Source organism: Mus caroli, unplaced genomic scaffold (assembly GCF_978045245.1).
Source record: "Mus caroli unplaced genomic scaffold, Mus_caroli_1 scaffold_20, whole genome shotgun sequence".
Taxonomy (NCBI): domain Eukaryota; kingdom Metazoa; phylum Chordata; class Mammalia; order Rodentia; family Muridae; genus Mus; species Mus caroli.
Genome location: NW_028227275.1, coordinates 56,868,800 through 56,896,587, shown reverse-complemented (window position 1 = coordinate 56,896,587; position 27,788 = coordinate 56,868,800). Strand labels below are relative to the sequence as shown.

The window sequence follows — 27,788 nt, the reverse complement described above, 5'->3', positions numbered from 1 at the left end:
TGCCATATGAAAGTAACAATTTAATTTGTTCAGGCTACAACACTTATCTGCCCTGTACTTAGGCCTGTACAAGCAAGGGCCCGCAGCTCCCTCTGCAAGATGTTCAGCTACGAGGACCAAATAACCTGACATGAGGCTCTGTTTAGAGGTGAGCAGGGGGTTGGGCTGAGTCCTTTCGGCCTTGACCAGCAATGGGCCGGCCTCGCTCCTCCCAGATAGTGAGGCCATCACAGGAGCAGATCTGCTTGGGATTCTGGAAGAGGCCGGCCGAGCGTGCAATGATGCCACAGGCCAACCTGTGGAAGGATGTATGATCAGCAAAAGGCTCCTCTAGGCTTCCTCAGGCTTCCATGTGCCTCACTGGCATATCACTGCCTCCTGTTGGGGGTGGCATAACTCACCTCTTCCCAGAATTTCCTGTGATCTTGGATAAGGGATGGCCTCCCCGGCCCAGGTCATCTTCTCCCTCATCGATAACCAGGCTGCGGCCAATCACATCCCACACCTTTGAAGGGAAAAAACAGCCTTGTCTCCATTGTCCTCCAAGGAGGGTCCCCACACTCTTCCCATCTCACCTTCAGCTGTTTATCCTCTATCCGGAAGGTAGCTCGGCCACCAGCTTCAGCCTGGACATTGCCCAGATCTCCCCGGTGCTGAAATGAGACCCCATAGGGGAAAGAAAACGTTACAGACTCAAGAGATCACCAGTCACTCCTTTTCCTAGGAGTGAAATCCTGGGCAGAAAGCCACCATGCTGCAAAGACCCAGCATTCCCAGTCAGACTCAACCTCTTTCCCTATAAGCTTACTGCCAAGCTGGTTTCCATTCCCAGTCAGCTGAGTTCCTGTCCCTTCCCAAGTCCAAATGTTCAGGAGCTCTGGGATCCTTAGGCCAGCCTCCATTCCCTGAGGCTTAAGCTTTTTTTTTGGAGACAGGGTTTCTCTGTGTAGCCCTGGCTATCCTGGAACTCAGTTTGTAGACCAGGCTGGCCTCAAACTCAGAAATCCACCTGCCTCTGCCTCCCAAGTGCTAGGATTAAAGGAGTGTGCCACCATGCCCAGCAAGCATTCTTTTTCTAATTCCCAGCCTCAAGGAACAAGAGGGGAGAAATATGAGAGGGTGGGCAAAGAGATGGCTTTGCCTACTTCTCCCGAGAAGGTAAAAAAAAAGCCATAGGGCTGGGGAGATGGCTCAGTGGAGGTCATGAAAGTATTCAGGGCAAGAGCTCAGATTCCCAGCACGGAGATGAAAGCTGAGTGTGGAGGTACATGCCCATAATCCCAGTGCTAGGGATACAGAGACAGATCCTGGGGGCTCATACTGGTCAGCAAGTCTAGTGAAAACAGCAAGCTTCAATTTCAATGAAGAGACCCTGTCTCAAATTAAAATGAAGAGCAATAAAGATAGATAACCAAAGTCAACCTCTGGTGTGTGTGTGCACATAAGTGCACATAAACATACATTCACACACACACACACACACAATGTAAGGCATTCTGCCAGGCACAGTGAGCATTATATACAATGCCCTGCTTTGAAGAGCCTACAATATGAAACAGAGGTCATTAGAGCACAGTGAGGGGAAGTGACAATGAGTTTTGAGGTGACAGGACCCAAGTAGTGAGCCTCAGACACCTACATCCGTACAAACCAAGCATTCCCAACTTAATTCATGAGTAGACAGCAATGCCTGGCCTCGGGTGAGCTGGTCCCCACAGTCTCACTGCTGAGCAGTGAAGAATGTCAGTGCCTTCTGCAGTCATAGCGGTATATGCCTTTAATCCCAGCACTGGGAGGCACACAAATCTCTATGAGTTCAAGGCCAACCTGGTCTACAGAGTGAGTCCAGGACAGCCAGGGCTACACAGACAAACCCTGTCTCAAGAAACAAACAAACAAACAAACAGAAATTTGGCTTCAATTTCATCTTGTCTCTAAGGCACAGCTGACACACCTGGCACCTGTTTTGTTGTTGTTGTTGATTTGTTTTATTTTGTTCTGTGTTTTGTCACAATGCCCTATGCTAAAGACTTAAATGGTGGAGAGCCAAAGGTGGAGAAGATGACAGGGACCTTGCCGACTGTTTCTGGAGCTGAAGAACAAGCCAAGTAGAGTGACTGAAGGCATGATCTTGAAAAGGAATTAGGGAAAGGCAGCCTTTTCAATCCCTCCCCTAAACACACAGCAGGTAGACCTGGTGAGAAGCCTTCATGTCTGCAGGATGCTAGTATACTCTTGGGTCCTGGGGAACCAAGAGGGTTTCACATAGAGCATGGCAAGTCTCCTTGATGCTTCAGAGGACTAAGGGAGGTGAGATGGATGGGACCTGAGACACTGTTAGTGGGTATGCAAGAGACAGCCAGGCTTGGGTGCTGATCCTAGTGCCGCCTGGATGAAGAAGAAACCTGCTAATCCTGTGCTACGTTACATTACATTCTTATTCGTTTCTTACTTCACCTTCTAGAGAGATGGCTCAAATGGTTTTAAAAAATCAATAATTTTAGAGTCATACGTGCTCTATATGCTCTACAAGTAGACTACATATATAACTGGTTTTTTATTTTTACATTTATTCATGTACTTACTTTTTACTTATTTGGTGTGTGTGTGTGTGCGCGCATGCGCGCATGTTCACAGACACTCAGACATGAGCATATGGAATTCAGACAACAGCTTACAGGAGACAGTTCTCTCCATGTGTCATGTAGGTTGCTGGGGTCAAACTCAGGTTGTCAGACCTGGCAACAAATGTCTTTACCCCTGTTTTGCTTTGTGGGAAGGTTATTTAGTTTTTGTTTTTGTTTTAGAGACAAGGTCACCTATAACCCCGGGTAGCCATGAATTTGCTATGTAGCCAAGGCTGGCCTTAAACTCCTAATCTTCCTGTTTCTACTTCCCAAATGCTATGACTACAGCCATGTGTTGCTGTCACTGGGACACTCCTCCTTGGTGGTCTCTTCTGATCCCCGTCCCATGGAGGGTGTGAGGGTGAGCACCCCCCAGGCCGTCTTCCGCCTTTTAGGAATGCGTCTGCTCAGCAGTGACTTAGATGCTTTCTGCTGCCAAAGCTGCCGACCTGCCTCAGCCTTGTCCACACGCAGAGCTTATCATCACCCTTCAAAACCCCAGGAGGCAGAGAGCCTATGGACGCCTCCCTCTGCTCAGACCCTGTGGCGTCATTTCCTGCATTAGATTACAGCATGAACCTTTCTTCCATGTCGGATGCACTCTTACTCTCTTATGTCCTGGGAGACACCAGCTTATGCGTGGCGAGCTGCTCCAGGGAGAGGCTCACATAGCAAAGGACTGTTGTCTAGCCAAGGCCCCGAGGCCTGCCAACAGCAACACTGCCAACTGCCGATGCCACTGGGGAAACAGATCTTTCCCATGTTGAACTCTGTAATAACTCAGGCTCCAAGAGACTGAGCCAGAGGCACCCAGGTATCTGTCCCAGAAAAACTGGAAGATAACTGTTGAGGCCTGCTCCTTTCAACATAAATGGAGCCATTTTGCATTCAGACTCCATGTTCCTCACAAGGTGAAATTAAGTTCACAGCCATTACTCTGATACTGAATAATGATACTAATAAGCCAAAGAATTATGGTTGAATCACTTGTATCCTGTTATGTCAATGTTCTGAAATTCCCCTGTTCATCATCTATCCACCTTCTTACCTCACTCAGGATCAATCAGCTTTGAAAGTTAGCTGATAATACGTTGTCTAGGTAACCAAACATATTGTACCACTTCACTGCTTGCATTCTAACTTTTGAACTTGGTTTTTCCTATAAAAAGCCTGCCCTGAGCACAGACTAGTGCCACAATTAGGTTTTTCCTTCTTGTGGACCTGGACGGACGTTCAGAGAGTTCAATAAACGATTCTTGGAGTTGAATAAACGATTCTTGCTTAATTGAGATTGGTATTCATATGGTTTGAGTAGCAATTCCCAGACCCCAACGATAATAACAAGATGTCACTTTATGCCCCAATATTAGTGGAATTAAATTCAAGGCAACATCACTTACACACTGAGCAGAAGTGTGACGCTGTGCAATGGACCATTCAAAAGGACAGGTCTATCCCACCTCAGAGCAGAGGGGTGCTTTGACCATTAGAAAAGAAAAGAGCTGTTAAAAGCCTAAAAGATGAGTCAGATGCATCAAGAAACATAGGCAAGGGACAGGAACCCCCCAGAAAGCCCAACACAGTCAACTAACCTAGACCTGGGGACACTCAGAGACTGAGCTAACAACCAAAGAGCACACACAGGTTGGAACGAGGCCCTCGGCACATTATGTAGCAGACATGCAGCTCAGTCTCCATGTGGGTCCCCTAATGACTGGAGCAGAGGTACTCCCTAAAGCTGTAGCCTGACTGTGGTATCAATTCGCCAATAGAGATGCCCTGTCTGGCCTCAGTGGGAGAGGATGTGCCTAATCTGGCAGAAATGATGTGCCAGGGGATGGGGGATACAGGGAAGCGGGCACACTCTCTGAGGAGAAAGGAAGAGGGGACGGGAAGGGACTCTGTGAGAGGGGTACCAGGAAGTGGGAGCCAGTGTTTGAGATGTTAATTAATTAGTTAATTAATTAAAAAGAAAAGAAATAGCCAGGTGTGGTGGCGCACGCCTTTAATCCCAGCACTCGGGAGGCGGAGGCAGGCGGATTTCTGAGTTCGAGGCCAGCCTGGTCTACAAAGTGAGTTCCAGGACAGCCAGGGCTATACAGAGAAACCCTGTCTCGAAAAACCAAAAAAAAAAAAAAAATAAATAAAAAAATAAAAAGAAAAGAAATACATAGTGCCGGGCAGTGATGGTGCACACCTTTCATCCCAGCACTTGGGAGGCAGAGGTAGGCAAATTTCTGAGTTTGAGGCCAGCGTGGTCTACAGAGTGAGTTCCAGGACAGCCAGGGCTACACAGAGAAACCCTGTCTCAGAAAAACATAAAGGAAAGGAAGGACAGACACACACAGGCTATGGAATATTCAGCACCAGCATGTGTTATTTCTGTGCACTCTACTGGTGGTGGTGCTTTGTTCTGTTTTATTCTAGAGTATTTTCTTTAAAAACTGTTTTGAGACAAGTTCTCATCCTCGATTGGCCTAGAACTCACTCACCGTGTGGATCAGGCTAGATTCGAGCCCACAGCGCTCTGTTTTCTGTTGTCTCCTAAATGCTAGGACTAAAAATACGTACCACGATGCCCAGCTCTACCGAGTTATTTTTACTTTCTTCATATGTCTATGTTTCTAGATATGTGTGTGCACCACATTGTGGATGGGCGCCTGTGGAAGCCAGAAGACGCTGTGGGATCCCTTGGATTTGGAATTTACAGTCAATTGCGAGCCACCCAACATGACTGCTGGGAACTGAATTTATCTCTCAAAGACCAGCAAGCACTCTAACCACCCAACCATCTCTCTAGACCCACAGTTCTAGAACATTTGCATACACTTTACTGGTTGAGCACTCTTAATTAAAAATAAACTCTTAGCCAGGCGTGGTGGCGCATGCCTTTAATCCCAGCACTTGGGAGGCAGAGGCAGGCGGATTTCTGAGTTCAAGGCCAAGCCTGGTCTACAAAGTGAGTTCCAGGACAGTCAGGGCTATACAAAGAAACCCTGTCTCGAAAAAACAAACAAACAAAAAAAACTCTTAATAGAGTCTCAGAGTTTGGAACACTTGATCTCAGGCCTGCAGATAGCAATGTTCAAATTGTACCACAATTCTACTGGATTGGGATGCCTTGCTTGTACCAAGACTCCACTGATTTTATGCCAGGAAGTTGTGGATTGGCATCAAGATAAAAAGCAGGATACGGTGACTTTTGCCTATCATCTCAACATTTGAGAGAGAGAGGAAGACCAAACTTCAAGGCTATTCTTCAGTATGTAATGATTTTGAGGCCAGCCTGGCTACCTGAGATATTATCTCAAACAAACGAACAAAAATGATAGAAAATTAAAACAAACTCTGGAGTCCTGCGAGGATCTAAGAAGGAAGTGTGTTTTCTCTAGCTTTCAGAATGAGAACTCATTTTAGGGCTTAACTCCAAGTACAGGCAGTGGATGCACTGCTTTGAGAGAAGTCTCACAAGAGCACCAGGGAATAGAAAGTCTCTGAGCACAAAAGCGATGTTCTTGTGATGGCTCATCGTAACTATCGATTGGATTGAACTGGCGACTGCCAGGAGACTTGTAAAGCACACTTCTGGATGTGTAGACCGTGAAGGCTCTGACGTAACCAATGCATTAATCCCCTGATGGATTCGTGATATGTTGCCATTACTGGGAGGTGGCGAAGGGTAGGAGGTGGAGCTTTGTTAGAGGAAATAGATCCACAGGGAAATGTCCATGAGGGCTGGATTTCGTCCGTCCTCTTCCTATGACCTTTTGTTTCTCTGTGTTCAGACTACCATCATGCTCATTACCTCTGTGCTCCACTGTAACCTTCCTGCTCAATCAAGCAATTGCATAATTAACAGTACAGATGTACTACTCATTTAAGACAAAGACCACTAATGTGGCAGGAGCTCCCTGAAGACAGGAAAAGAATTCTACAGAGGAAACCTCAGCGTTACTGGAAACGCAGCTCCATGGCAGAGCACTGCTGAGCATGCGTGCAGCCTCAGGCTCCATGCCTAGTACAAGAAAAGAAAGGGCTGAGGGAAGAAGGGACAAAGGGGACAAAGAGGAAAAACAGAAAAGAAAGGAGCCCCAAGGGTCCCTGCCAAGAGTATTTTTCTACATGGCCATGGAATTTCCCCTGCTAGACTGAGCTTCCTCAGGACAGGCACTGGAGTGTACAGTATTGTATCCCTAGGGCCCTGATCACAAGACTTATCAAGTAAAATTGCTAAGCTAATCAACATCAGATGCAAGGAAAGACCCACACATAAAGGAATTACAGTGCAAGGCCCTAGAACTGACTGCTTACCTCTGAGTCCCTGGTTTCTCTCTATGTGCAAACCCAGCCCAAACCTACACTTACCCGATCAGTGTCCTGAGGACCCCCATGAGATGCTCCATCAGGGTTAAAATGGTCCCCACAGCTAAGGATGAAAAGTAGCAGATAGGTATCCAAATAATCATGTGTAGACCCTCTTCTCTGACTACCTTTGTTCTTCATTCATTCATTCATTCATTCACTCATTCCTTTAGTCAACAAACAGACCTATTCTGAACCAAGATTAGGGTGAAAAACATAGAAACTAAGCATGTGGATAGTGTCTTCTGTGAGTTTCTGCCTCAGGAGATGCCAAGGAGTAAACAACCAATCATATTACAGAAGACACCACTAGACACAGGGCCCCTTCCTTCCCTGTGTCCAGGAGTCACCCTGCATCTCAGATGTTGATTTGCATCCTCTGAAGCCTTTCATATGCCGCGTAACATCTGTAAGCCTCAGTTTCCTCATCTGCACACTGGGTATATGCGCCCTCCTCGTGAGGACAGGATGTGAAAGTGTGTAGCTGAAGACACTGCAGGGATGTTAAGGATGCCTTACCTATTGCAGTCCCTCGTAAGGTCCCCATACTCATGCACATGGAGTCCATGCAGCCCAGGCTCTAGGCCGTCGATGGTTCCCTCAATCAAGCAGAGTTCAGAGGATAGCTGTAGGAAGCGGACCACCCCCTGTATGGAGCCACAGCCCTCCAGAATGGCCACTGCTGCTCCCAGATTCTCTGCAAGGTAGGAAATGCTCACTGTCTTTCCATCTCACTCTAAAGGACCAGCCTAATGGCATTGTCAGATTAAAAGCCATCGGGTTACAAGGTCAAAATAAGTTCATTCCTGCTTTCTGTAAAACTTGGGTTTAACCATGTCTTGACATATTTTCTGGAATTTAACATGTTCCCACCCCCTATACCCTAACCTCCTCCCTGATAAGATAGGACACTCTGCTAAATAATTTTGAGATGTTCTGCCAAGTTACCAAAAACTCTTGGAAATCCTCTAACCTTATAGGGTTGTTTTGTTTGTTTGTTTGTTTTGTTTTGCTTGGCTATATAAGCCCCACGTTTTCCGATGTTCAATGCTATTTTCTCAAACCCTGCTTTAAGGGAAATAGTCTTGTCTAATGGGGGACGGTGGGGAAGCTTATTTAATTTGACTAAAAGAATTTGGGTAGTGGCCTTACTCTTGTTCAAAGGGATCAACATCCATTCCTTTCAGTGGCTCAGGAAGAGCAGGAAAGGAATCTCACAGAACTCTCGTAACTCCCCAAAGCCCAGCCCAGCCCAGTCCCGAGACTCCTATGCTTAGGTTGATACCAGTTCTTGCTCCAGAGCTCCAACCCCAAAGGCCAAGACCAAGACTATAAGCAGTCACTTACGTAATTGGCTACTGCCCATACCCTTGAGTACAGCCTGCCTCCCTGTGCTTTCCAGGAGTGCTTGTATCTCCTGGCTGGGCAGAGTCGTCTGCACCAACACCATCTGGTTCTCCAACTGAACGTCCACATTCTGGACACCTGGTGGGGACAGAGGGGAGGGGTCAGCAGAGGGCTGGCACTGCATGTGCGTAGCACAGCGTTTTCCTATCCCCATTTCTGCAAAGTTTTATATGGCCAGAGGTAAACCTGGAAGCTTCCTTCTAGTATTAAGAACTTGGGTGTGGTATTTTTTTGTTTTGTTTTGTTTTTGTTTTTTGAGACAGGGTTTCTCTGTGTAGCCCTGGCTGTCCTAGAACTCACTCTGTAGACCAGGCTGGCCTAGAAGTCAGAAATCCACCTGCCTCTGCATCCCGAGTGCTGGGATTAAAGGTGTGCGCCACCATGCCTGGCTGGACTGTTGCATTTCATGTTCAGGGAATTTATCTATTTTACAGATAAGGCTATCATGGCACAGAACAATGTAGCAATGTATGGAAAGTATACAGGTTGCAGAACTGGAACTCAGTCCAGGCAGAGTTCCAGTTTAACTACAGAGCAAAAACAATTAGCCCAAACCTTCTTCATGGTAGGAAGACTTTACCCACGCTTCCTGGGGCTCCTGGACACCCCCCCACACACACACACAATCCACTGCGCTCACTCTAGAGCTGAGCACGCACTCTCTTCTGATGACACTCCATCCATTGCTTCCCTCACTAGGCTGTCAACTCAGTGAGGACTGGAACTATGTGTGGTCCACGGAGGTCAAATTTAAATAAGTGTGTCAGATCAAAGCGCCAATAAAGTACTATTACCTTTGAAATCCTTGAAGTCACCTCGGTGTGTGTCCTATAAGATAATTCTTACATTCTCATGGAAATATTTTTACATAACTAATGCCAATATTATTCTGAATTATGACTTTTTAAAAGATTTATTATTTATTTATTTATTACATGTAAGTACACTGTAGCTGTCTTCAGACACTCCAGAAGAGGGAGTCAGATCTCATTACGGATGGTTGTGAGCCACCATGTGGTTGCTGGGACTTGAACTTCGGACCTTCGGAAGAGCAGTCAGGTGCTCTTACCCACTGAGCCATCTTACCAGTCCCGAATTATGACTTTTAATAAATTTTTTCTATTTTTTGAATGTGGGTGTTTTGCCTACACACATGTCTGTGCACCACATATGCCTGGTGCCTGTGGAGATTAGAAGAAAGCATTAGATTCCTTGGAACTGGAGTTACAGACAGTTGAGAGCCAGGATGCTAGAAATGGAACCTGGGTCCTTTAGAAGAGCAGCCACTGCTCATAACTCTAGAGCCACCTCTCTAGCACCTAGGCTTACTTTATTTTTAATTATGTATTTATGTGTATGTTGGAGTGTATATGCGTGTGCAGATATGTGGAGTGGGTGTATATGCGAGTGCCGATATTTCAAGTGGGTGTATATGCCAGTGCAGATATGTGGAGTGGGTGTGTATGCGAGTGCAGATATATGGAGTGGGTGTGTATGCGAGTGCAGATGCTTGTGGAGTGTGAGGAGCGGGTGTGGCAGCAGTCCCAAGATGGCGCCCGGGACTGCAGCTAAGTCTTACGACTTGCACCTGACTTCCTCATACACCTGAAAATAAGCCACGACCCTGAGAGCTGCGCAGGTGCACCATGATGCTGGCAGTGTAAACAAGTCCATATTTGGTGGAGACATGCCCCTGCCGCCCTGATTGGCTGAAGCTGCGTGCCTGGTGAGGTGATGTGGCCTGCCGTGAGTAGATGGGGGCTGAGTGCATATAAGCAGGGCTCCCTGGGCACCCGGGGTCCCCGTAGAAGCATCAAGGCGTTCCTGCAATAAAGGCTGTTGAGAAGAATTCGACTGTGTCGTGTCGTTCTTGCTGGTCGAGAGCAGACACGACAGTGGAGTCCATAAGAAAGCATCAATCACCTGAAGCTAAAGTTACAAAGTAACTGTGCCTCCTGGATCACCTGAAGCTAAAGTTACAAAGTAACTGTGCCTCCTGGCATGGATCTGGGAACCAAACAGGTTCCCCTAGAGAGCAGTAGCACTCTTAACCACTGAACCATCTCTTAGCTACACACCTGTTTTTGAAACATGGTCTCAATTTGTAATTCAAGTTGGCCTTGAATTCACACTCTATCTCAGCCTCTCCAAGATCTACAAGCCCAATCCTCTCCAAGGATTACAAGCCCAAAACAGTTTTCAGGGCACTGAAGGGACATACTATGGAAGCCAGGTTTGCTTAAACCGTGTTTTGGAATGGTAAGTGAAGATCTGATGGAGTTGGAGCCATTCCACTGAAAGTAACATATTTCAGCCAAAGTTTTTCCAAGGAGCATTCTTGCTGGGGAAACAGTCAGGTGGGACTTTGGTTGGACACAGAGCAATTTTAAGGCCTCCGTAGGCTTCTTAGTCACCAAAAGGAGACTTCAGATAACCATGTTTTCGGGTCTCAGTAAGTGAAATCAACTTGTTTTTTTCTTTTCTTTTTTTTTTTTAAAGATTTATTTATTTATTATATGTAAGTCCACTGTAGTTGTCTTCAGACACTCCAGAAGAGGGAGTCAGAAGAGGGAGTTATGGATGGTTGTGAGCCACCATGTGGTTGCTGGGATTTGAACTCGGGACCTTTGGAAGAGCAGTCGGAGCTCTTAACCACTGAGCCATCTCGCCAGCCCAACTTGTTTTTTTCCTAGCTGAGCAGGAGAGTTTCAGTTTACAGAATACACTGAGAGTTGCCTAAGACCTCAGGAAAGCGAGCTTTATTCTCCTTCCAAAGGTCATGGGAGGAGCTTGTCCCTGAAGCCCTTCACGTTTGCCCTACAGTAACTGCGCCTTCTGTTTTTTTCTCCACTGAGCCCTCACTAAAGGCTGGCTTGGCTCTACTCCCAAATCCACCTGCCAACCAGACCCACCTGCTGCGCTGCTGGAAGCCCCTCCTCCTTCTGTTTCAGAGTGAGGTGGGCAATTCTAAAGGGGATAGTCACAAGGAACCTTCTACTCTGGCCCTCCCACATCCAGAGCATAGAATCAGCTCCTCCTGGGAGATCTTGGGTCTGGGAATCCATGCTATGCCAGGCCAGACCATCAGGACCCATATCTGCTGTGTATGCAAAACACAATCAGGCCTCAGCACTTATCCTAGACACCTCACTTCTCCTTAGCCTGCTCCTGAACCCTCTCTATGGACTTCCAGTTTTCTTTCTTTTTTTTTTTTAAAGATTTATTTATTTATTACATGTAAGTACACTGTAGCTGTCTTCAGACACTCCAGAAGAGGGTGCCAGATCTCGTTATGGATGGTTGTGAGCCACCATGTGGTTGCTGGGATTAGAACTCTGGACCTTCGGAAGAGCAGTCGGGTGCTCTTACCCACTGAGCCATCTCACCAGCCCCAGTTTTCTTTCTTTAGTCCAGTGATTCTCAACCTTTCTAATGCTGTGACCCTTTAATACAGTCCCCCATGTTATGGTGATCTCCAACCATTGTTGCTACTTCATAACATAATTTTGCTACCATTATGAATCGTAATGTAAATATCTGTGTTTTACAATGGTCTTAGGCAAACACCAAAGGGGTCTTGTCCCATGTGGGTTAAGAACCGCTGTTTTAATAGCTGTCCACATAGAAGCCAAGGAGATGGTATGTATGTGTGTATGTATGTATTGGTGTGTATATGTGTGGAGTATGTGTATATGTGTGGAGTGTGCACGCATGTTCTTGTGTGTGTGTATATGTGTGGAGTATGCACGCATGTTCCTGAGTGTGGGGGCACTTGTGCGGGTGCATGTGGTGTCCACCTGTCTGCCTTAATTGCTCTCCACCTTTTATGCTGAGGGAGGTTCTGTCACTTGAACCCAGAGCTCACTGACTTGGTTAGTCTAGCTAGCCAGCTTGTCCTGAGATCCCTATGCCTATCTTTTGAGGGCTGGGACCACAGGCGGTCTGTCTGCCACACCAGTCTGGCATCGAATCTGAACTGGACTCTCACACTGATGTGGCTATCACTTCTGCTGACTCAGCCATCTTCCTTGCCCCTGGCAAACACAGGGTTCACAGACACAGGCACGCAAAACACCCATACATATCAAATAAAACAAATTTTAAAAATAAACCTTAAAAAAAAAATTCATCCCAAGCCAGGTAGATGGCTTAACGGATGAACTTTTTGGGTTTGGTTCTGCTTTTTGGTTTGTTTGGGTTTTTTGTTTTTTTGTTTTTTTCTTTTCTTTTTGTGCTTTTAAAAATTATTGCCGGGCGTGGTGGTGCACGCCTTTAATCCCAGCACTCGGGAGGCAGAGGCAGGTGGATTTCTGAGTTCGAGGCCAGCCTGGTCTACAAAGTGAGTGCCAGGACAGCCAGGGCTACACAGAGAAACCCTGTCTCGAAAAACCAAAAAAAAAAAAAAAAAATTATTTTATGTTTTATGTATGTGAGTACATACACACCAGAAGAGGGCATCAGATCCCATTACAGATGATTGCTGGAAATTGAACTCAGGACCTCTGGAAGAACAGTTAGTGTTCTTAATCGCTGAGTCATCTCTCCAGCCCTGGGTGAACTGTTCTTGCTACACAAGACATCTGGAAGCAGAGAACCAGCTCTGAAGTTGTTCTTGACCTCCACATACACAAGCCCTCCCCAAAGCACATCATGTACACACTCACTAATAATAAATCAAATAATAGTTCCAGGTCAGGTGTGGTGGCACACGCACGCACGCACAACTTTCATCTCAGCACTCGGGGGTAAAGGTAAGCAAATCTCTGTGAACTGCAGGCCAGCCTGGGCTACATAGTGAGTTCCAGGAAAGCCAGGGCTATGTGGAGAGAGACCTTATCTCAAAATAAAACAAAACACAAAACAATCAGTCCCCCTCAATCTTCCTCCTAAACCCCACCTTTGCCTGTAAGCTTTTCTCCTCTTTCCTCTTACAATCCCCTGAAACTGAGCGGGCTCTCACTACATGCTCAAGACTTGTATCAACTAATTTACTCCTCATGACAACATTGAGCTATGAACACTGTTCAAACACTGCAGAAACAGAAACACAGAAAATAAGCACGAAGCTGTGCATCTGTGAAACTATACGCGCTGGGGTTCCCCACCCCACCCCACCCCCCACTCCCCCCGGGCCAGTGTCCTGGACCAGTGTCCTGGCTTCAGACTCTTATCTCCTTCTTTCCCTTTGCCACCATGGCTTCCCAAGGAAGTGTTCTAGGAGCGCCCCTTTGCCAAAGCTTATACGATCTTTACCTAAGCATAGGGGTAAGCATTTCCCCTCAGAAGCCCCCAGTGTCTAATCTATACTGGCTGAAAGGTTGAATGAACATTTAACAAAATCAAAAAAAGCCAGTTTCTAGCATCAGGAAAATGACTCTGCCTTTCATATCTTTCCTCTTCTGCCAGGTCACCCACCTGCAGACCTCCTGGCTTAAAGTCCCCGAATTGGGCCAGGGATGTTGCCTACTTTCTCAGAACTGTGCTATTTTCCCAAGCCAGACCTCAAATGTCCCCACCCCCTCCTTCCCCCCTCCCCCCAGAATGCCCTTGGTAGGAAGTGCTCTATACTCTAGCTAGTCCCATGCTGTTCAGCAGCTGGACAGGCAGTTTGTACTAGAAGAAAGCTCTGGCTAGGCAAAGCTTGAGGCCTCCACTCTGCATCTCGAGGACTCTGAGAAACTCCCTTTCATTCTTTCTGCATCTGAGCAACCGGAATACCGCTAAACACAAACCCCTGGGCTGATCCCACAAAGATTTAGTCTGCTCTTACCTGCCACCCCTTTCAGGGTCTTGTGCACAGCGTCCACACAGCTCTGACAACTCATCTGCACTGCAAACTCCAGCTGTAAGGGAAGCAAGGCCGGCCGGGTACATGTCAGACATGATCCTTACTCGCCACCTCCTCCCCTATGTCTCTTAGCACACATTGCACTTGACTTCTCTTCAAATTCCTCCTTAATTATCTCATGAACATTCCAGGATCGTGGTCATACCTCCCCTCCCCCCCCCCCCCCGGGGCATCCCCACCCTAACCCCGGAATTTCACCTCCCCAGGAGCCTGTTCTTTCCTGGCTTCCCAAGATAATGATCACCCCAAGGGCTGAAGTTATGCGAGGCTCCACATGAAGCTTTCACTCACCGCACACACAGTCCCACCGTCCCCCGACTTCGAAGCCATCCTGGCTGTTGTCACTGCCTAGGCCGCACAGAACCGGTAGGGTCCAGAGACCAACACAACTCTGCTTTGTGGGATGGGCGGAGTCTCGGGGGCCGCCCTTAGCTCCACCTCCTTGGCGCGTGCGCTCGTTAGGCTGAGGCCTCTGAGCTATCGGGTAGCGCTACCGGCTGCGCAGGCGCATTGATGCAGTTTCCTTAGTAACCATTTGGCGTCCTCTACCCGCTCAGCCGGAACCACCTGGTAAAGATGGAACCACACAGTCAGGAACCTGACCTCAAGCCGATTTACCACCGGTTGCTGAGTCCGCTGTCGCTCTTCCCCAGCAAGGCGAAGCCTCCTCCAGAGCCTCCGAAGCGCCCCTCTCAAGATGCCGCGCCTTTGCAATCAATCCCGCTGGCGAAGCTGAAAGTTGGGCCGCTGTGCCGCCAGGTGTCCAAGCGGCTAGCAAGCAGTGGGCGGGCGGCACGAGTAACTGCCAAGGACCGACTTCGTCTCACTGAGGTTATTCTAGAAGAGCTGAAGTGCAACTGGCGGGAACCTCCTATAGAACCCATTCTGGACTACGAAAACAACCAGAAGCTGCGGCAGCGGCTCGAGTCCTACGTGCTGATCAGTAGTGAGCAGCTCTTCGTACGCTACCTGCACCTGCTGGTGACCCTGCCAACCTCTAGAAGGGTCTTCACTGAATCAGCCACCCTCAGCCGGTTGGCAGTCAACCTAGCCAGGGATTGCACAGTCTTCCTCACCAGTCCTGATGTCTATCGCTGCCTGCTGGCTGATTTTCAGACCCTGCTAAATTTAAAGCACGCCCAGGGAGGCATAGTCAAATTGCGTCCTCCTCCTTGTCCCCCTGGGACTTTCAAGCTCTGTCCAATCCCCTGGCCTCACAGCACTGGCTTAGACCACATGCCGTGCTCTAGCCTCAACCTGAACTACCTAGTCCAACTCAGCCGCCCATATGATTTCCCCAGTGAGCCCGAACCTGATCCAGTGGAAGAGTTGAAATCCATCCCCCAGCTGAAGAGTAGACAGCAGCTCCTCTGGGTGCCCTCCATGATAAAGGAAAAAGAAATTGAAGCGAGACCCTCACCGATGGTACCACTGCCTAGCCATTCTCCCAGCAGTGAGAGTCGCCAATTCCCCACCTTACCAGTCTATTCCTGGCTCCAAAGGGGGCAGTCCATGCCCTGTCTTCATGAGGGGTGGAGTCTGGCAGATGAGTTGAGCCTTCTTCCTCCCTCCCCTCATCCCCTCACCCCGCTGATCTTGGCTTCAGAGAGTAAACCACTGCCATTCCGGGACATAGTGGCTGAGGATCTGAAGCAGAAAATGAAGATCATGACAATGGAGTGGAGTCGCTACTCCCTGCTGGACTCTGGCCTGCCTCCCCTCCTCGGGGTCCTTACCCGGCGCCTAACTGCCCAGCAGCACCTAGAGGAACTGCAGCAAATGATCAAGAGCCTGCAGGAGGAAGAAGCCTCCGGAAAGTGGGATCTCCAACCCCCAAGAATCATCGCACTTCACCCACAGCCAGTCACTGTTGCTTTGAAGGTACATGATCAGGTCACAGTCCAGGTAGCTACTGTGCAACTCTCTGAAAGATACTTTAATGACTCTTTCCACGTTGAGGGGGCTGGAGTCCTATACAACCATCTGACTGGGGAACTGGATGGTAAAGCCATTGAAGAAATGGATGCGGATCGTCTTGTTGGGAACACCACCAGAGAGGTCTACAAGGAGTTGATGAGCCGAGTCTCTGTTAGTCACTTATCTTTTGAAGAAGGAGCCCAAATTGAGCCTTCAGCAGATAAAGATTGGTCCTCCTACTTGGCCTCATACTTTCTACACCAAGATAAACATATGCCAATCATCAACCATAACCTGGTTGGACTTTACTCCAGAAGAACAAGCCCTCCGAAGCCCGTCCCCGAGAAGGCGCCTTCTCTCACATTACTCCCAAGGCACAAAAGCTGGGACAAGCGAACAGACAGACAGAGTGTATGGATGAACTGGCTGAAACCCTCCGTGTCTTCAGAGGACTACTTCAAGTACCTCTCCTTTCAGGAGTCGGATTTCCTCCATGTCATCTTCCAAATGTATGAAAAAGAGGCTCCTGTGGAGGTACCAACCCCTGTCCAAGAGTACCTAGATATTCAGCAACCCCCTCCCCTGCTGCAAGATGAAGAGCTAGAGTTCATGCCAGGAAAATGGGATTGGAGCTCAGTGATAGAGGATGGCTCAGGACCTGGGAGAGCCTACATTCATAACTTGCAGCAGCGTCTCAAACGACTGTGGGTCATGCTGGAAGTCCCTGAACAGAATCGGCTAGACATGGTTATTAAATACAGCTCCAATGCTCGCCTGCAACAGCTACCAGCATTGATCAAGGCTTGGGAGCAGGTCCTGAAGCCCATTCAAAAGAGGGAGTTGTTGCTAGGAAGACTGGAGTGGTTTGAGCAACAAGCCTCTGACCCCAATCGCTTCTTCCAAAAGCCTGATTTGTTGATGAATCGGTTACTGGAGGAGAATCGGTTCCGTAGCTATCTCCAAAGGAAGCTCAATCAAATGGAATCTAATTTAGTTTCCTTGTTGGAAAGGATAGAGTCAGTCTTTGGGGAGCCAGTGACCTTCAAGGGGCAGAGCTATCTGAAGAAGATGAAGCAGGACAAAGTGGAGATGCTTTACTGGCTCCAGCAGCAGCGGCGGATTCGCAATCTGACCCAGGCCCAGAAAACCTTCCACCAATCATGCACGTTCACAGAGAGCAGCAGCCAGGCTTTAGTAGCCCCCGGGAATACTCCCACTACTCGCTAAGGGGGCCACGTGCCCCCAAACCCTTCCTCACCCCCAAACGCTCACATAGAACTCTCAATGACTTTGGAAGAAATATAGATTATCTTTAAAAGAGATTGAGATTCTTTTTCTTGATATTCTAAATAAAACTTGGTATTCCCATGTATGTCAACCATCCTGCACAATACAACCAAAATCCTATATCAGATGGTCCCTTGGAGTTCATGATAATAGAGGTCAGACAGAACAAGCCATGATCCTTAAAAAAATATAGTGACTTTCTCACTGCGCTGAGTTGGCTGTTTAGAGCTCCAAATCACTCTTGTTTAGGCCCAGTAGCATAATCCTTGATTGCTAGGGCTCTGAAATTAACAGACATATGTAAATCCTGCCTGTATAACTTATGGTAAGTCACCTAACTTCTCTGTGAGGATCTGGGTCCATGTTGTCACTTACATGCTTGCACATTGTTGGCAGGACTTGTTAATAAAATCGCTTGGTATATCAAGGTGTATACTGAAGAGTAAGTCTCTAGGGCTGGAGAGATATAGCCTAATATTTAAAAAGACCTAGTGGATTCTTAGCACCCACACTGGGGGCTTGCAACCACCTGTAACTCCAGCACCTGACACCCCTGGCCTCTGTGGGCACCTGTACATATCACACAAACACACAATTAAAAATAAGAAAAAGACAACAAACCCTCCAACCCTGTCTTAGTCAGGGTTCCATATTGCTGTTCATCACCATAGGAAGCCAGGACTGGAACTCAAGCAGGTCAGAAAGCAGGAGCTGATGCAGAGCTATGGAGGGATGTTCTTTATTGGCTTGCCTCTTCTGGCTTGCTCAGCCTGCTCTCTTATAGAACCCAAGACTACCAGCCCAGAGATGGTCTCACCCACAAGGGGCCTTTCCCTCTTTGATCACTAACTGAGAAAATGCCTTACAGTTGGATCTCATGGAGGCATTTCCTCAACTGAAGCTCCTTTCTCTGTGATAACTCCAGCTGTGTCAAGTTGACACAAAACTAGCCAGTACAATTGACCCCTTGTCAACTTGACACACAAACACATCTCTAGTAAGCCTCAACCCTTACATTCTTATTCATCCCCAAGATCTAAATAACTTTCAAAGTCCCACAGTCTTTACATATTCTTAAAATTTCAATCTCTTCAAAATATCCATCTCTCTTAAAAACCAAAGTCTTTTTACAATTAAAAGTTTCTTAACTGTGGGCTCCACTAAAACAGTGTCTTCCTTCAAGAGGGAAAATATCAGGGCACAGTCACAAAGCAAAAATCAATCTCCAACCGTCCAAACCCCCAGTTTCCTTCTTTGCAAAACAATTGTTATCAGTTTCTGTACTGTACTGGCTATTTTTGTGTCAACTTGACACAGCTGGAGTTATCACAGAGAAAGGAGCTTCAGTTGAGGAAATGCCTCCATGAGATCCAACTGTAAGGCATTTTCTCAATTAGTGATCAAGGGGGAAAGGCCCCTGGTGGGTGGGACCATCCCTGGGCTGGTAGTCTTGGGTTCTATAAGAGAGTAGGCTGAGCAAGCCAGGGGAGGCAAGCCAGTAAAGAACATCCCTCCATGGCCTCTGTATCAGCTCCTGCTCCCTGACCTGTCTGAGTTCCAGTCCTGACTTCCTTTGGTGATGAACAGCAGCATGGAAGTATAAGCCGAATAAACCCTTTCCTCCCCAACTTGCTTCTTGGTCATGATGTTTGTGCAGGAATAGAAACCCTGACTAAGACATGTACTTAGCAAGTTTTGTTGAGGCACCTACAGGACATTAACTGCTCACACTGTGTGTTGTTTTCCTCTTCGTTCTTTTTGTTTGATTTGGTTGGTTTTGTTTTGGACAGGGTCTCACTGTGTAGTAGACCAGGTTGGGCTCAAGTTCACAGAGATCTATCTGCCTTCCTCTGCCTCCCACTATTCTACATTTTTGTTGGTTGTTACTTTCTGTACCACTCTCCACCTTTTGCAAAGAGAGGTGTCCTTGATGAGGGGTTCAGACTACGCTATCTGTGGGCATAAAGACAAATGCCTCATTTAGTAAAGTGGTGGTTGTAAATTCTCCTCCAAGACCTGTGACTCCGCTAGCCCCAAGCTAGCTACACTTTCAACTCCAGGAATGGTTTGCCTCTTGTTCAGTGGGCCTTGAGTCTAATTAGGGTTATCGTGCCGTGCTGGAAGCACAGGTGTCATAGTGGCTAGGACTATTGGGTGTCTCCCTCCTCTGGAAGCTTGAATGAATCCTTCTAGTACAAACATGAAAGCTGGTCCTCAGGAAGGCTCGTGTCTTTTCTACCACCTGGGACTGACCACCCACTTCCGGGGGAGGCGTGGATAGCAATAGGCTGTATTTTCTATTTTATTTATTTATTTTATTTTATTTATCTTTGGTTTTTTAAGACAGGGTTTCTCTGTGTGTAGCCCTAACTGTTCTGAAACTTACTCTGCAAGACCAGGCTGGCCTCAAATTTGGTGATCCACCTGCCTCTGCCTCCCAAGTGCTGGGATTGAAGGTGCACGCCACGACTGCCTAGGTAGCTGTATTTTTTAAAGCTTTTATAACTTTATAACTTTGTACTATATTAGTCAGGGTTCTCAAAAGGAACAGAACTTAGAGAATAAATTTATATATGTATGTCTATATCTACACATAGATATAGGTAAATAGACAGACAAAAATTTATTAGAGAGCCGGGCGTGGTGGCGCACGCCTTTAATCCCAGCACTCAGGAGGCAGAGGCAGGCGGATTTCTGAGTTCGAGGCCAGCTTGGTCTACAGAGTGAGTTCCAGGACAGCCAGGGCTATACAGAGAAACCCTGTCTCGAAAAACAAAAACAAAAAAAATTATTAGAATGGCTTTATAGGATGTCCAACAACTAGCTTCCAGCTAGTCCAGGAGTGGTTGTCTACCAATGGAAGGCCCAAGAATCCAGTAGTTGTTCAGTCCATGAGGCTGGATGTCTCAGCAGGTCTTCAGTGTACATTAGAATCCCAAAGAAATCACAGGGCTCCCAATGGAGAAGCTAGAGAAAGTACCCAAGGAGCTAAAGGGATCTGCAACCCTATAGTTGGAACAACATGATGAACTAACCAGTACCCCGGAGCTCTTGTCTCTAGCTGCATATGTATCGAAAGATGGCCTAGTCGGCTATCACTGGAAAGAGAGGCCCATTGGACTGGCAAGCTTTATATGCCCCAATACAGGGGAATGCCAGGGCCAAAAGAATGGGAATGGGTGGGTAGGGAAGTGAAGGGGGGATGGGGGACTTTTGGGATAGCATTGGAAATGTAATTGAGGAAAATACGTAATAAAACAAAATTAAAAAAAAAAAAGAATCCCAAAGAAGTCAGCTCTGATGCCAGTGAAGGGCTGTTCTTGTGAGAGTGAGGGCAAGCAGGCAAAGAGAAAAGCTTCCTTCTTCCAGGTCCTTTTTATAGGCTGCCAACAGAAGGTATGGCCCAGATTTGAGGTGGATCTACCTACCTGAAAAGATCTGCATTAAAGATGTGTCTTCCCACATCAAAGATCCAGATTAGAAGTGGATTTCCCACTCCAAATGATTTAATTAGGCAAAAATTCCTCACATGTGCACCCAGTTATTTTTCAGTTTTAGTTAATTCCAGATGTAGGTTGACATCCAAGAACAGCCATCACAGATACCAACATATTTAAGGACATCAAGAATATCTTAGAGCCAAGTGTATTGAGTATAAAATTTTAGTCACAGCCCTAGGGAGGCAGAAGCAGATGGATTTTTGTGAGTTCAAGTCTAGCCTTGTTTATACACTGAATTCCAGCCAGGGCTATGTGGAGAGACTCTGTCTCAAAAAAAGGGGGATCTTTGTGTGTGTGTGGGGGGGGCGGGCTGGAGCTACAGATCAGTCAGTGATAGAGTGCTTATCTAGTGCACAGGTTTGGATTCAATTGTCAGTCTTGCAAAAATACTTAAGTGAGTGAATAAATGTCTTAGCTCTCAAGCTAGGAAAATGCCTCAGAAGGTAAAAGTACTAGCTATACAAGTCTACTAGCCTGAGTTCAGCCCCCAGAACCCAAGTAAAAGCAATGGGCCAGCCAGCTTGGAGTGAACCAGGCAATGGCAGATATAAAAGAGACCATACCTTGACAAGGTAGAAGGCAAAAGCTGACCCCCAAGAGTCGTCCTCTGACCTTCACAGGTGTGCTGTGGCATGTACATACCTGTGAACACACACACAATTTAAAAATTGTCATATCTTGGAGCTGAACATGGTGGCACATGCCCATGACCCCAGCACTTGGGAGACTGAGGCAAGAGAATCATAAACAAGTTGAAGACCAGCCTGGACTGGCTACTTAGTGAGAACCTATCTCAAAACTGGGGGCAGGGTAGACCAGAGATGGAGCTCAGACATAGTCTGACCTAGTGGCAGAACTCTGTAACCTAAGAAGCTAAGGAGGAAGAGGTCCACAATTCCACTCTCTGCCTGGACCACAGAATGGGTTCAAGACCAGACTAGGTAACTTAGTAAGACACGAAAGCAAAAAGAAGGCAGTAGGGTTGCCAAGAAGCTCACCTGAGATAGATAATGAATTCCAAGTTCAACTGTAGCTATAAGGTAAAACCCTGTTTAAAAAAAAAAAAAATGCCGTAGGAGGACATGCCCTGAGCCCAAGCCCCGAGCCTTGAGCCCTGAGCTATGAGCCCTGAGCCCAAGCCCCGAGCCATGAGACCTGAGCCCAAGCCCCGAACCCTGAGCCCAAGCCCCGTACCCTGAGCCTTGAGCACACTTCACTGAATTTCCCATTCCATTCTAGATCCATCACAGCTTTGGAGTTTCGTTATTTTTAGCTTCAAATTGCCCAATTTCATCTTTTTATATTTAGTGTTAATGACTAAAGAAGCTCTATTTTATGCTAGACATTCATTTTGGTACCTACCAGCCATTTGTCTCTGTCTCACCAGCCATTTGTCACAATCCCTGGAAGATAAGTCCCCAGTAACCCTGAGTCAGTGACTCCTCCCACATACCCAAAAATGTACAGCCGTGACTATCTACTTATAATGATACGACTAACTGCTTTTTTTTCTTCTGTAACTTACACAGATACCCAAATATTGTTTTGAGTTGCGTTAATCATTTAACCTGGTAGAACAGACCAATTTTTGCTTGCTTGCATAGATATTGAAGTCCTTCCCCAAACCATTCCTTCATGGCAATCTCCAATTTGACTCAGGGATTGGTTATCCTAGTGGCAGCGAATCAGTGAATCTGTTAATTATAATTGGACTGGGTCTATGGTCTTTTCCCAGGGGTCACAAACTCTAACACTTTCTCATATAGAAACTTAAGAGCATTCTCTAAAAGGATAAATCAATGTTGGTCTATATTCATTCTAGTTTGTTCTGTTTCATGGCATGTTTATTCTTACTCAAGGTTTTGATTTCTTTAACCTTTAAACATTTTTAAATTGTTTTATGTGTATAGGTGTTTGGATGCATGTCTATACATGTGTGGTGACAGAACGGGGTATTGACTACCCTGGAACTGGAGTTTTAGATGGTTGTGAGCTGCCATGTGGGAGCTGAGAACTAAACCACAGTCCTTTCCAAGAGCAGCCAGTGTTCTTAACCACCAAGCCATCTCTGCAGTGCCCCTCCTCCAGGTTTTGGCTTTTATTTTCTCAGTTTCTCGGGGCTCTTTATATATTCAGCATCCATTGCTTAGTGCTGCCCCTGGTTTTAGGCTGGGTGGGTCTGGTACTAATCAAGTCAGTGTTTGCCCATGCTTTGCCAACTGCAACATGCTTTTCACAGCTGACTCTCGGTTAAATCTAATCCTCCCTTAAAGCAGAGAATCCATGAGTCTTTGTTTCTGAGACAGAGTTGCCTGCAGCTCCGACTCAGCTTGAACTAGCTATGTAGCCCAGGATGGCCACAAACTACCTCCTCTTCTCCATCTCCTCCTTTTTTCAGACAGGTTCTCTGTGTGTAGTCCTGGCTGCTCTGAAACTCCTTATGTCGCTTATGCTAACCTTGAGCTCACAGAGGTCCCCTACTGGGACTAAAAGGGTGTACCACCACATCTCAAATTTTTAATCTTTTTTTTTTTCTGATTCTCTCTTTTTGGGGGGAAAGCATGAACACAGTCCCCCTCTACTACAAACTATACAGTCAAGTTTCCGACTTGGGGAAGTTGCAGGGGTCTGCATATTCAGAGTGGGAGCTTCAAATCTTTTTTTTTTTTTTAAGATTTATTTATTTATTATATGTAAGTACACTGTAGCTGTCTTCAGACACTCCAGAAGACAGAGTCAGATCTCATTACAGACGGATGGTTGTGAGCCACCATGTGGTTGAACTCCGGACCTCCGACTGTAAGAGCAGTCGGGTGCTCTTACCCACTGAGCCGGCCCAAAGATTTATTTATCTATTTTATAAATATTTATTTTATATATGTCAGTACAGGGTTACTATCCTCAGACACACCAGAAGAGGACATCAGATCCCACTACTGATGGTTGTGAGCTGGGAATTGAACTCACGACCTCTGGAAGAGAAACCCATGTTCTTAACCGCTGAGCCATCTCTCCAGCCCCGGGGGGCTTCAAATCTTAATCTCCAGGCCTTCAAGGAGTTTCAGGGCTTCTAACACTGGATGGTGCAGGATTCAACCTCAACAGTGTCACCTTGTGCCAGTGAGGAGTCATAGCAGCAGTGGACTCCCAGCTTCCTCTTGCTCCACCTGAAGGAGAAAAAGTTCAACTAAGAGAAAGAGTACGCTATATGTGGAACAACAATATGAACTAACCAGTACCCCCAGAGCTCGTGTCTCTAGCTGCATATGTATCAGAAGATGGCCTAGTCAGCCATCATTGGGAAGAGAGGCCCCTTGGTCTTGCAAACTTTATATGCCCCAGTACAGGGGAACACCAGGGCCAAGAAGTGGGAGTGGGTGGGTAGGGGAGCAGGGCAGGGGGAGGGTATAGGGGACTTTTGGGATAGCATTTGAAATGTAAATGAAGAAAATACCTAATAAAAAATTGAAAAAAAGAGAGAAAGAGTAGGAATTATGGGAAACTTAGAAGTGGCAAGGAAGAGGGAGGATCCTCAAAATAAACACATACTAACCAGCAGTGACTTAACGGGAAACATTGAGTGAGGTAAGCTGGGCACAGAAAGGCAGATCCTCCACGATCTCACACGCTTGATCTAAAGCAAGGAACTCACAGAGCCTGAGTACCATGACGGCTAGCTACCAGAGCAGGGGGCAGAGCAGCGGGCAGAGCAGGGGATGGGGGAGCTGTGGCGAGATGAAAATCAACGGTCATGAAGCTTTAAGCGTCAGACAAGGGCTAAGTGTCGAAATTTCTTTAGAAGATTATGAAGGTTAAGTGTCTAGATTCTTCGCCTTTGAGATCTATAACAGCTAATAAGTGCTGTATATCTCCACAGACCAAAGAAGAATAAGTCTCATATATCCTCATTCCCTCAAACATCAAACATTTGAGTTGATATATAGGTTAATAGCTTGATTTAATCATTCTATGTTATATCAAAAATTCTAAATTCACTTTGCACTTTACAAGATATCTTGCTATAATTTGTTTTTTGGTTGGTTGGGTTTTTTTTTTTCATTTCTCTTTTGTGTATGTGTGTTCGTGTGTGCATATGTTTGGCTAAAATTCCTTTCCTGGGGGTGATACAAGTAAAGTCTGTCTCAATGTCTACCCTGCCCCTAGGGTCCCAGCAGCCAAGCAAGATGCTATCCCACCAAAGTTCCCTGCAGAGTCGGAGTTCATCAGGCTTTCTCAGAGTCATGGGTGAGAGGCTAAATTAGGAGCACCTTAAAGCAGCCGCCCTGGAAGCTGGAAGTGATGCACCAGCATGCATGAGGCATCTTAACTGTTATGCAATATAATGCAGCAGCAGCAGGCGCAAGGAGTTAGCTGGCAGGCTGTCACCAAGGTGTCCACTGAGACAGGTGACAGACCTGGCAGAAGGGAGGGTTATTTGGGAGGGGAGGGGAGTGAGGACCCGGAGAAGGGGTAGACGTAGACAGAGCCATGAGGGCAGAGAAAGCTGGGACTGAAAAGGACAGAAAGAGAGGCCAGCTGGGAACGTGTGAAACAGAGAGAGAAAAGAGAATGAGAAGGGGGTAGAGAGTCAGGGGCTGGGGTAGCAAGCTATCCTTTTTGTACATGGCTGCTGCTGCATCTGGCTACTGCACAGCAAGCAATGGCCAGCAGTGTATTGCTAGGTCCCTAGGAGGAGCCAGAGGATTTGTATGTAAGCCAACAGGTATGACTGTGTAAGTAAGTACAGCTCTGTCCCCAGTCCTTCCAAAACCATATCCTCAAACCAGTGGTTCCCAACCTTCCTAAGCTACAACCCTTTAAACAGTTCCTCGTGTTGTGTGAACCCTATCCATAAAATTATTTTTGTTACTCCTTTATAGCTGTAATTTTGCTACTATTATGAATCATAATGTAAATATCTGATATGCAGAATTTTGGGACACACAAAACCCTGTGAAAAGGTCGTTTGACCCTCAAATGAGTCTCAACCCACAGGCTGAGAACCACTGCTCTAGCCCTACCCAGAGACTATGAACCCATGTGCAATTAGGATAGAATTGCAAACAACTGGTTGGAAGGGTAGCCGAATACTCAAGTGAGGGCCTCATGTCCTGCCCCCTCCTTCCAAGAGGCCCAGCTGTGATGGGGGGTGCACTCTGTATCCAGATGCTGATTGCTGTGCCCAGAGGTCTCCTTGCAGTCTAGACGTAGACATTGTCGTGATATTTGGAGCATCTCCTGTCTCAGTGATGTATAAAACTTCTTTTCCATTACCCTTGAATGCTTAATAAAGAGCTGATTCAGCCTAAAGATGGGCAGAAGTGCCAGGCAGTGGTGGCGCACGCCTTTAATTCCAGCACTTGGGAGGCAGAGGCAGGTGGATTTCTGAGTTTGAGTTCCACCTGGTCTACAGAGTGAGTTCCAGGACAGCCAGGGCTATACAAAGAAACTGTCTTGGGAAAAAAAAAAAAAAAGATGGGCAGAAGAGAATAGGAGGAGACTTCCAATCCCAGTCAGGGGGCCCAAGCAAAAAGAAAGAAGCAGAGAAGAAAAAAGGAAGGGAGGGTTCAGGAGGATTTGCCAGGAGTCACCATGAGGACACACATGGATCAGAGCCAGCCAGAGCAAGACTCAGATGGCAGGGAATGGCTGGGAAGTAGGCAGCTGTAGAGGGCTAGAGTAGACGAGCATCTGCCCAGCATGCTACCTGCAGCTTGTTCATAAACTTATCAGGTCTCTGTGTCATTGATTCAGGAGCTAAACGGGCTAGGGCAGGCGTAGAGATGCCCTGTTGTTATGTGAGAGCAAAAGGGCAAAGAAAAGCCCCAGGTTAACATCTGCACTGGGGTGATCTTTGCAGCAGGCCCAGAAGAACTGCTTAGGATGCTGGTAGTTTGGCTCAGAGGACAGTCCTGGACAAGAATATCTATGGGCAGGCCAGATGAAGACTTAGGATGTTATCTGTGTGTGTATGTGTGTGTGTGTGTGTGTGTGTGTGCGTGTGGAGGTGAGAGGACAGCCTAGGATGTCATCATCAGGAAAGCCTTTCACCTCCTATGAAACAGGTTTTCTCACTGGTCTCGAACTCACCAATTAGGCAACACTGGATGGTGGATGGCCCATGAGTCCCAGGGATCCCCTTGCCTTTACTTCCAGGCAAAGGGATTATAGTGAGTGTGCCATGTGTAGTGTGTGTGTGTGTGTGTGTGTGTGTGCCGGGGCTTGAAGTTAAATTACCAAGCTTGCAAGGCAAGTACTAATGCGTCCCTTAGCTGGCGCTGGCAGTACACGCCTTTAATCCTAGCACTAGGCTTTAATCCTAGCACTAGGGAGGCAGTGAGGCAGGTGGATCTCTATGAGTTCAAAGCCAGCCTGGTCTACTGCTACAGAAGAGCCTCTATTGGGTCTCCAATCTGTAGGTAACAGGTTTCTGGTTGTAGGTGAGCAAGGGTCGGCGAAAGTGGGGTGACAAACAGACAGGACATGAGGGACTGTGCTGAATCTGAGTGTAATGTCAAATTGAACATCAAACTTTTTATACAGAAGAAAATAGGGAAGTTAGATGACACATCAGCAAGGTACAATGAGGTTACCGGATGCTTAATGACTCTTACACAAAACGGAGGAATGCAAACACAAAGACTGGCAGGAACTGGCCAATAAAACAACTGAGACAAAGTCAGCCCTATCTAAGGTCAGCCATATTCTTAGAAGCCAGGTGTGAGATCTTTACACTCCCGGGGCAAGGGCTTTCATGCCCAAGTCATGGTTCTAATTAGAGAGTTCCGCTCTGGCTCACCTTCTCATGAATAATGCAATACTCTAAAACCACAGCCAGAT

At 46.9% G+C, this 27,788-nt stretch overlaps 2 protein-coding genes across 2 annotated transcripts; one reads left to right on the top strand and one right to left on the bottom strand.

Annotated features, from left to right (window-relative positions):
* Positions 1-14,681, bottom strand: Ccs (copper chaperone for superoxide dismutase). Its single transcript, XM_021151626.3, has 8 exons — positions 14,536-14,681; positions 14,167-14,239; positions 8,337-8,474; positions 7,509-7,686; positions 6,993-7,053; positions 576-653; positions 402-505; positions 1-296 (listed from the first exon to the last, which is right to left on the bottom strand). Exons 1-8 carry the CDS (start codon positions 14,572-14,574, stop codon positions 143-145), a joined length of 825 nt encoding a protein of 274 aa, XP_021007285.1. The 5' UTR covers positions 14,575-14,681; the 3' UTR covers positions 1-142.
* Positions 14,682-14,765: 84 nt separating this feature from the next.
* Ccdc87 (coiled-coil domain containing 87) lies at positions 14,766-17,928 on the top strand. The gene has a single exon (XM_021151628.2). The coding sequence runs from the start codon at positions 14,821-14,823 to the stop codon at positions 17,386-17,388; it is 2,568 nt and encodes an 855-aa protein (XP_021007287.1). The 5' UTR covers positions 14,766-14,820; the 3' UTR covers positions 17,389-17,928.
* The last annotated feature ends 9,860 nt before the right edge of the window (positions 17,929-27,788 follow it).

Coding starts and splice junctions, on each gene's coding strand:
- Ccdc87 (XM_021151628.2), top strand. CDS start 14,821: ATGGAACCACACAGTCAGGAACCTGACCTCAAGCCGATTTACCACCGG.
- Ccs (XM_021151626.3), bottom strand. CDS start 14,574: ATGGCTTCGAAGTCGGGGGACGGTGGGACTGTGTGTGCG. Junction 7,687..8,336: donor TATGGGCAGTAGCCAATTAC/GTAAGTGACTGC, acceptor CCTACCTTGCAG/AGAATCTGGGAGCAGCAGTG. Junction 506..575: donor TAGAGGATAAACAGCTGAAG/GTGAGATGGGAA, acceptor TTCCCTTCAAAG/GTGTGGGATGTGATTGGCCG.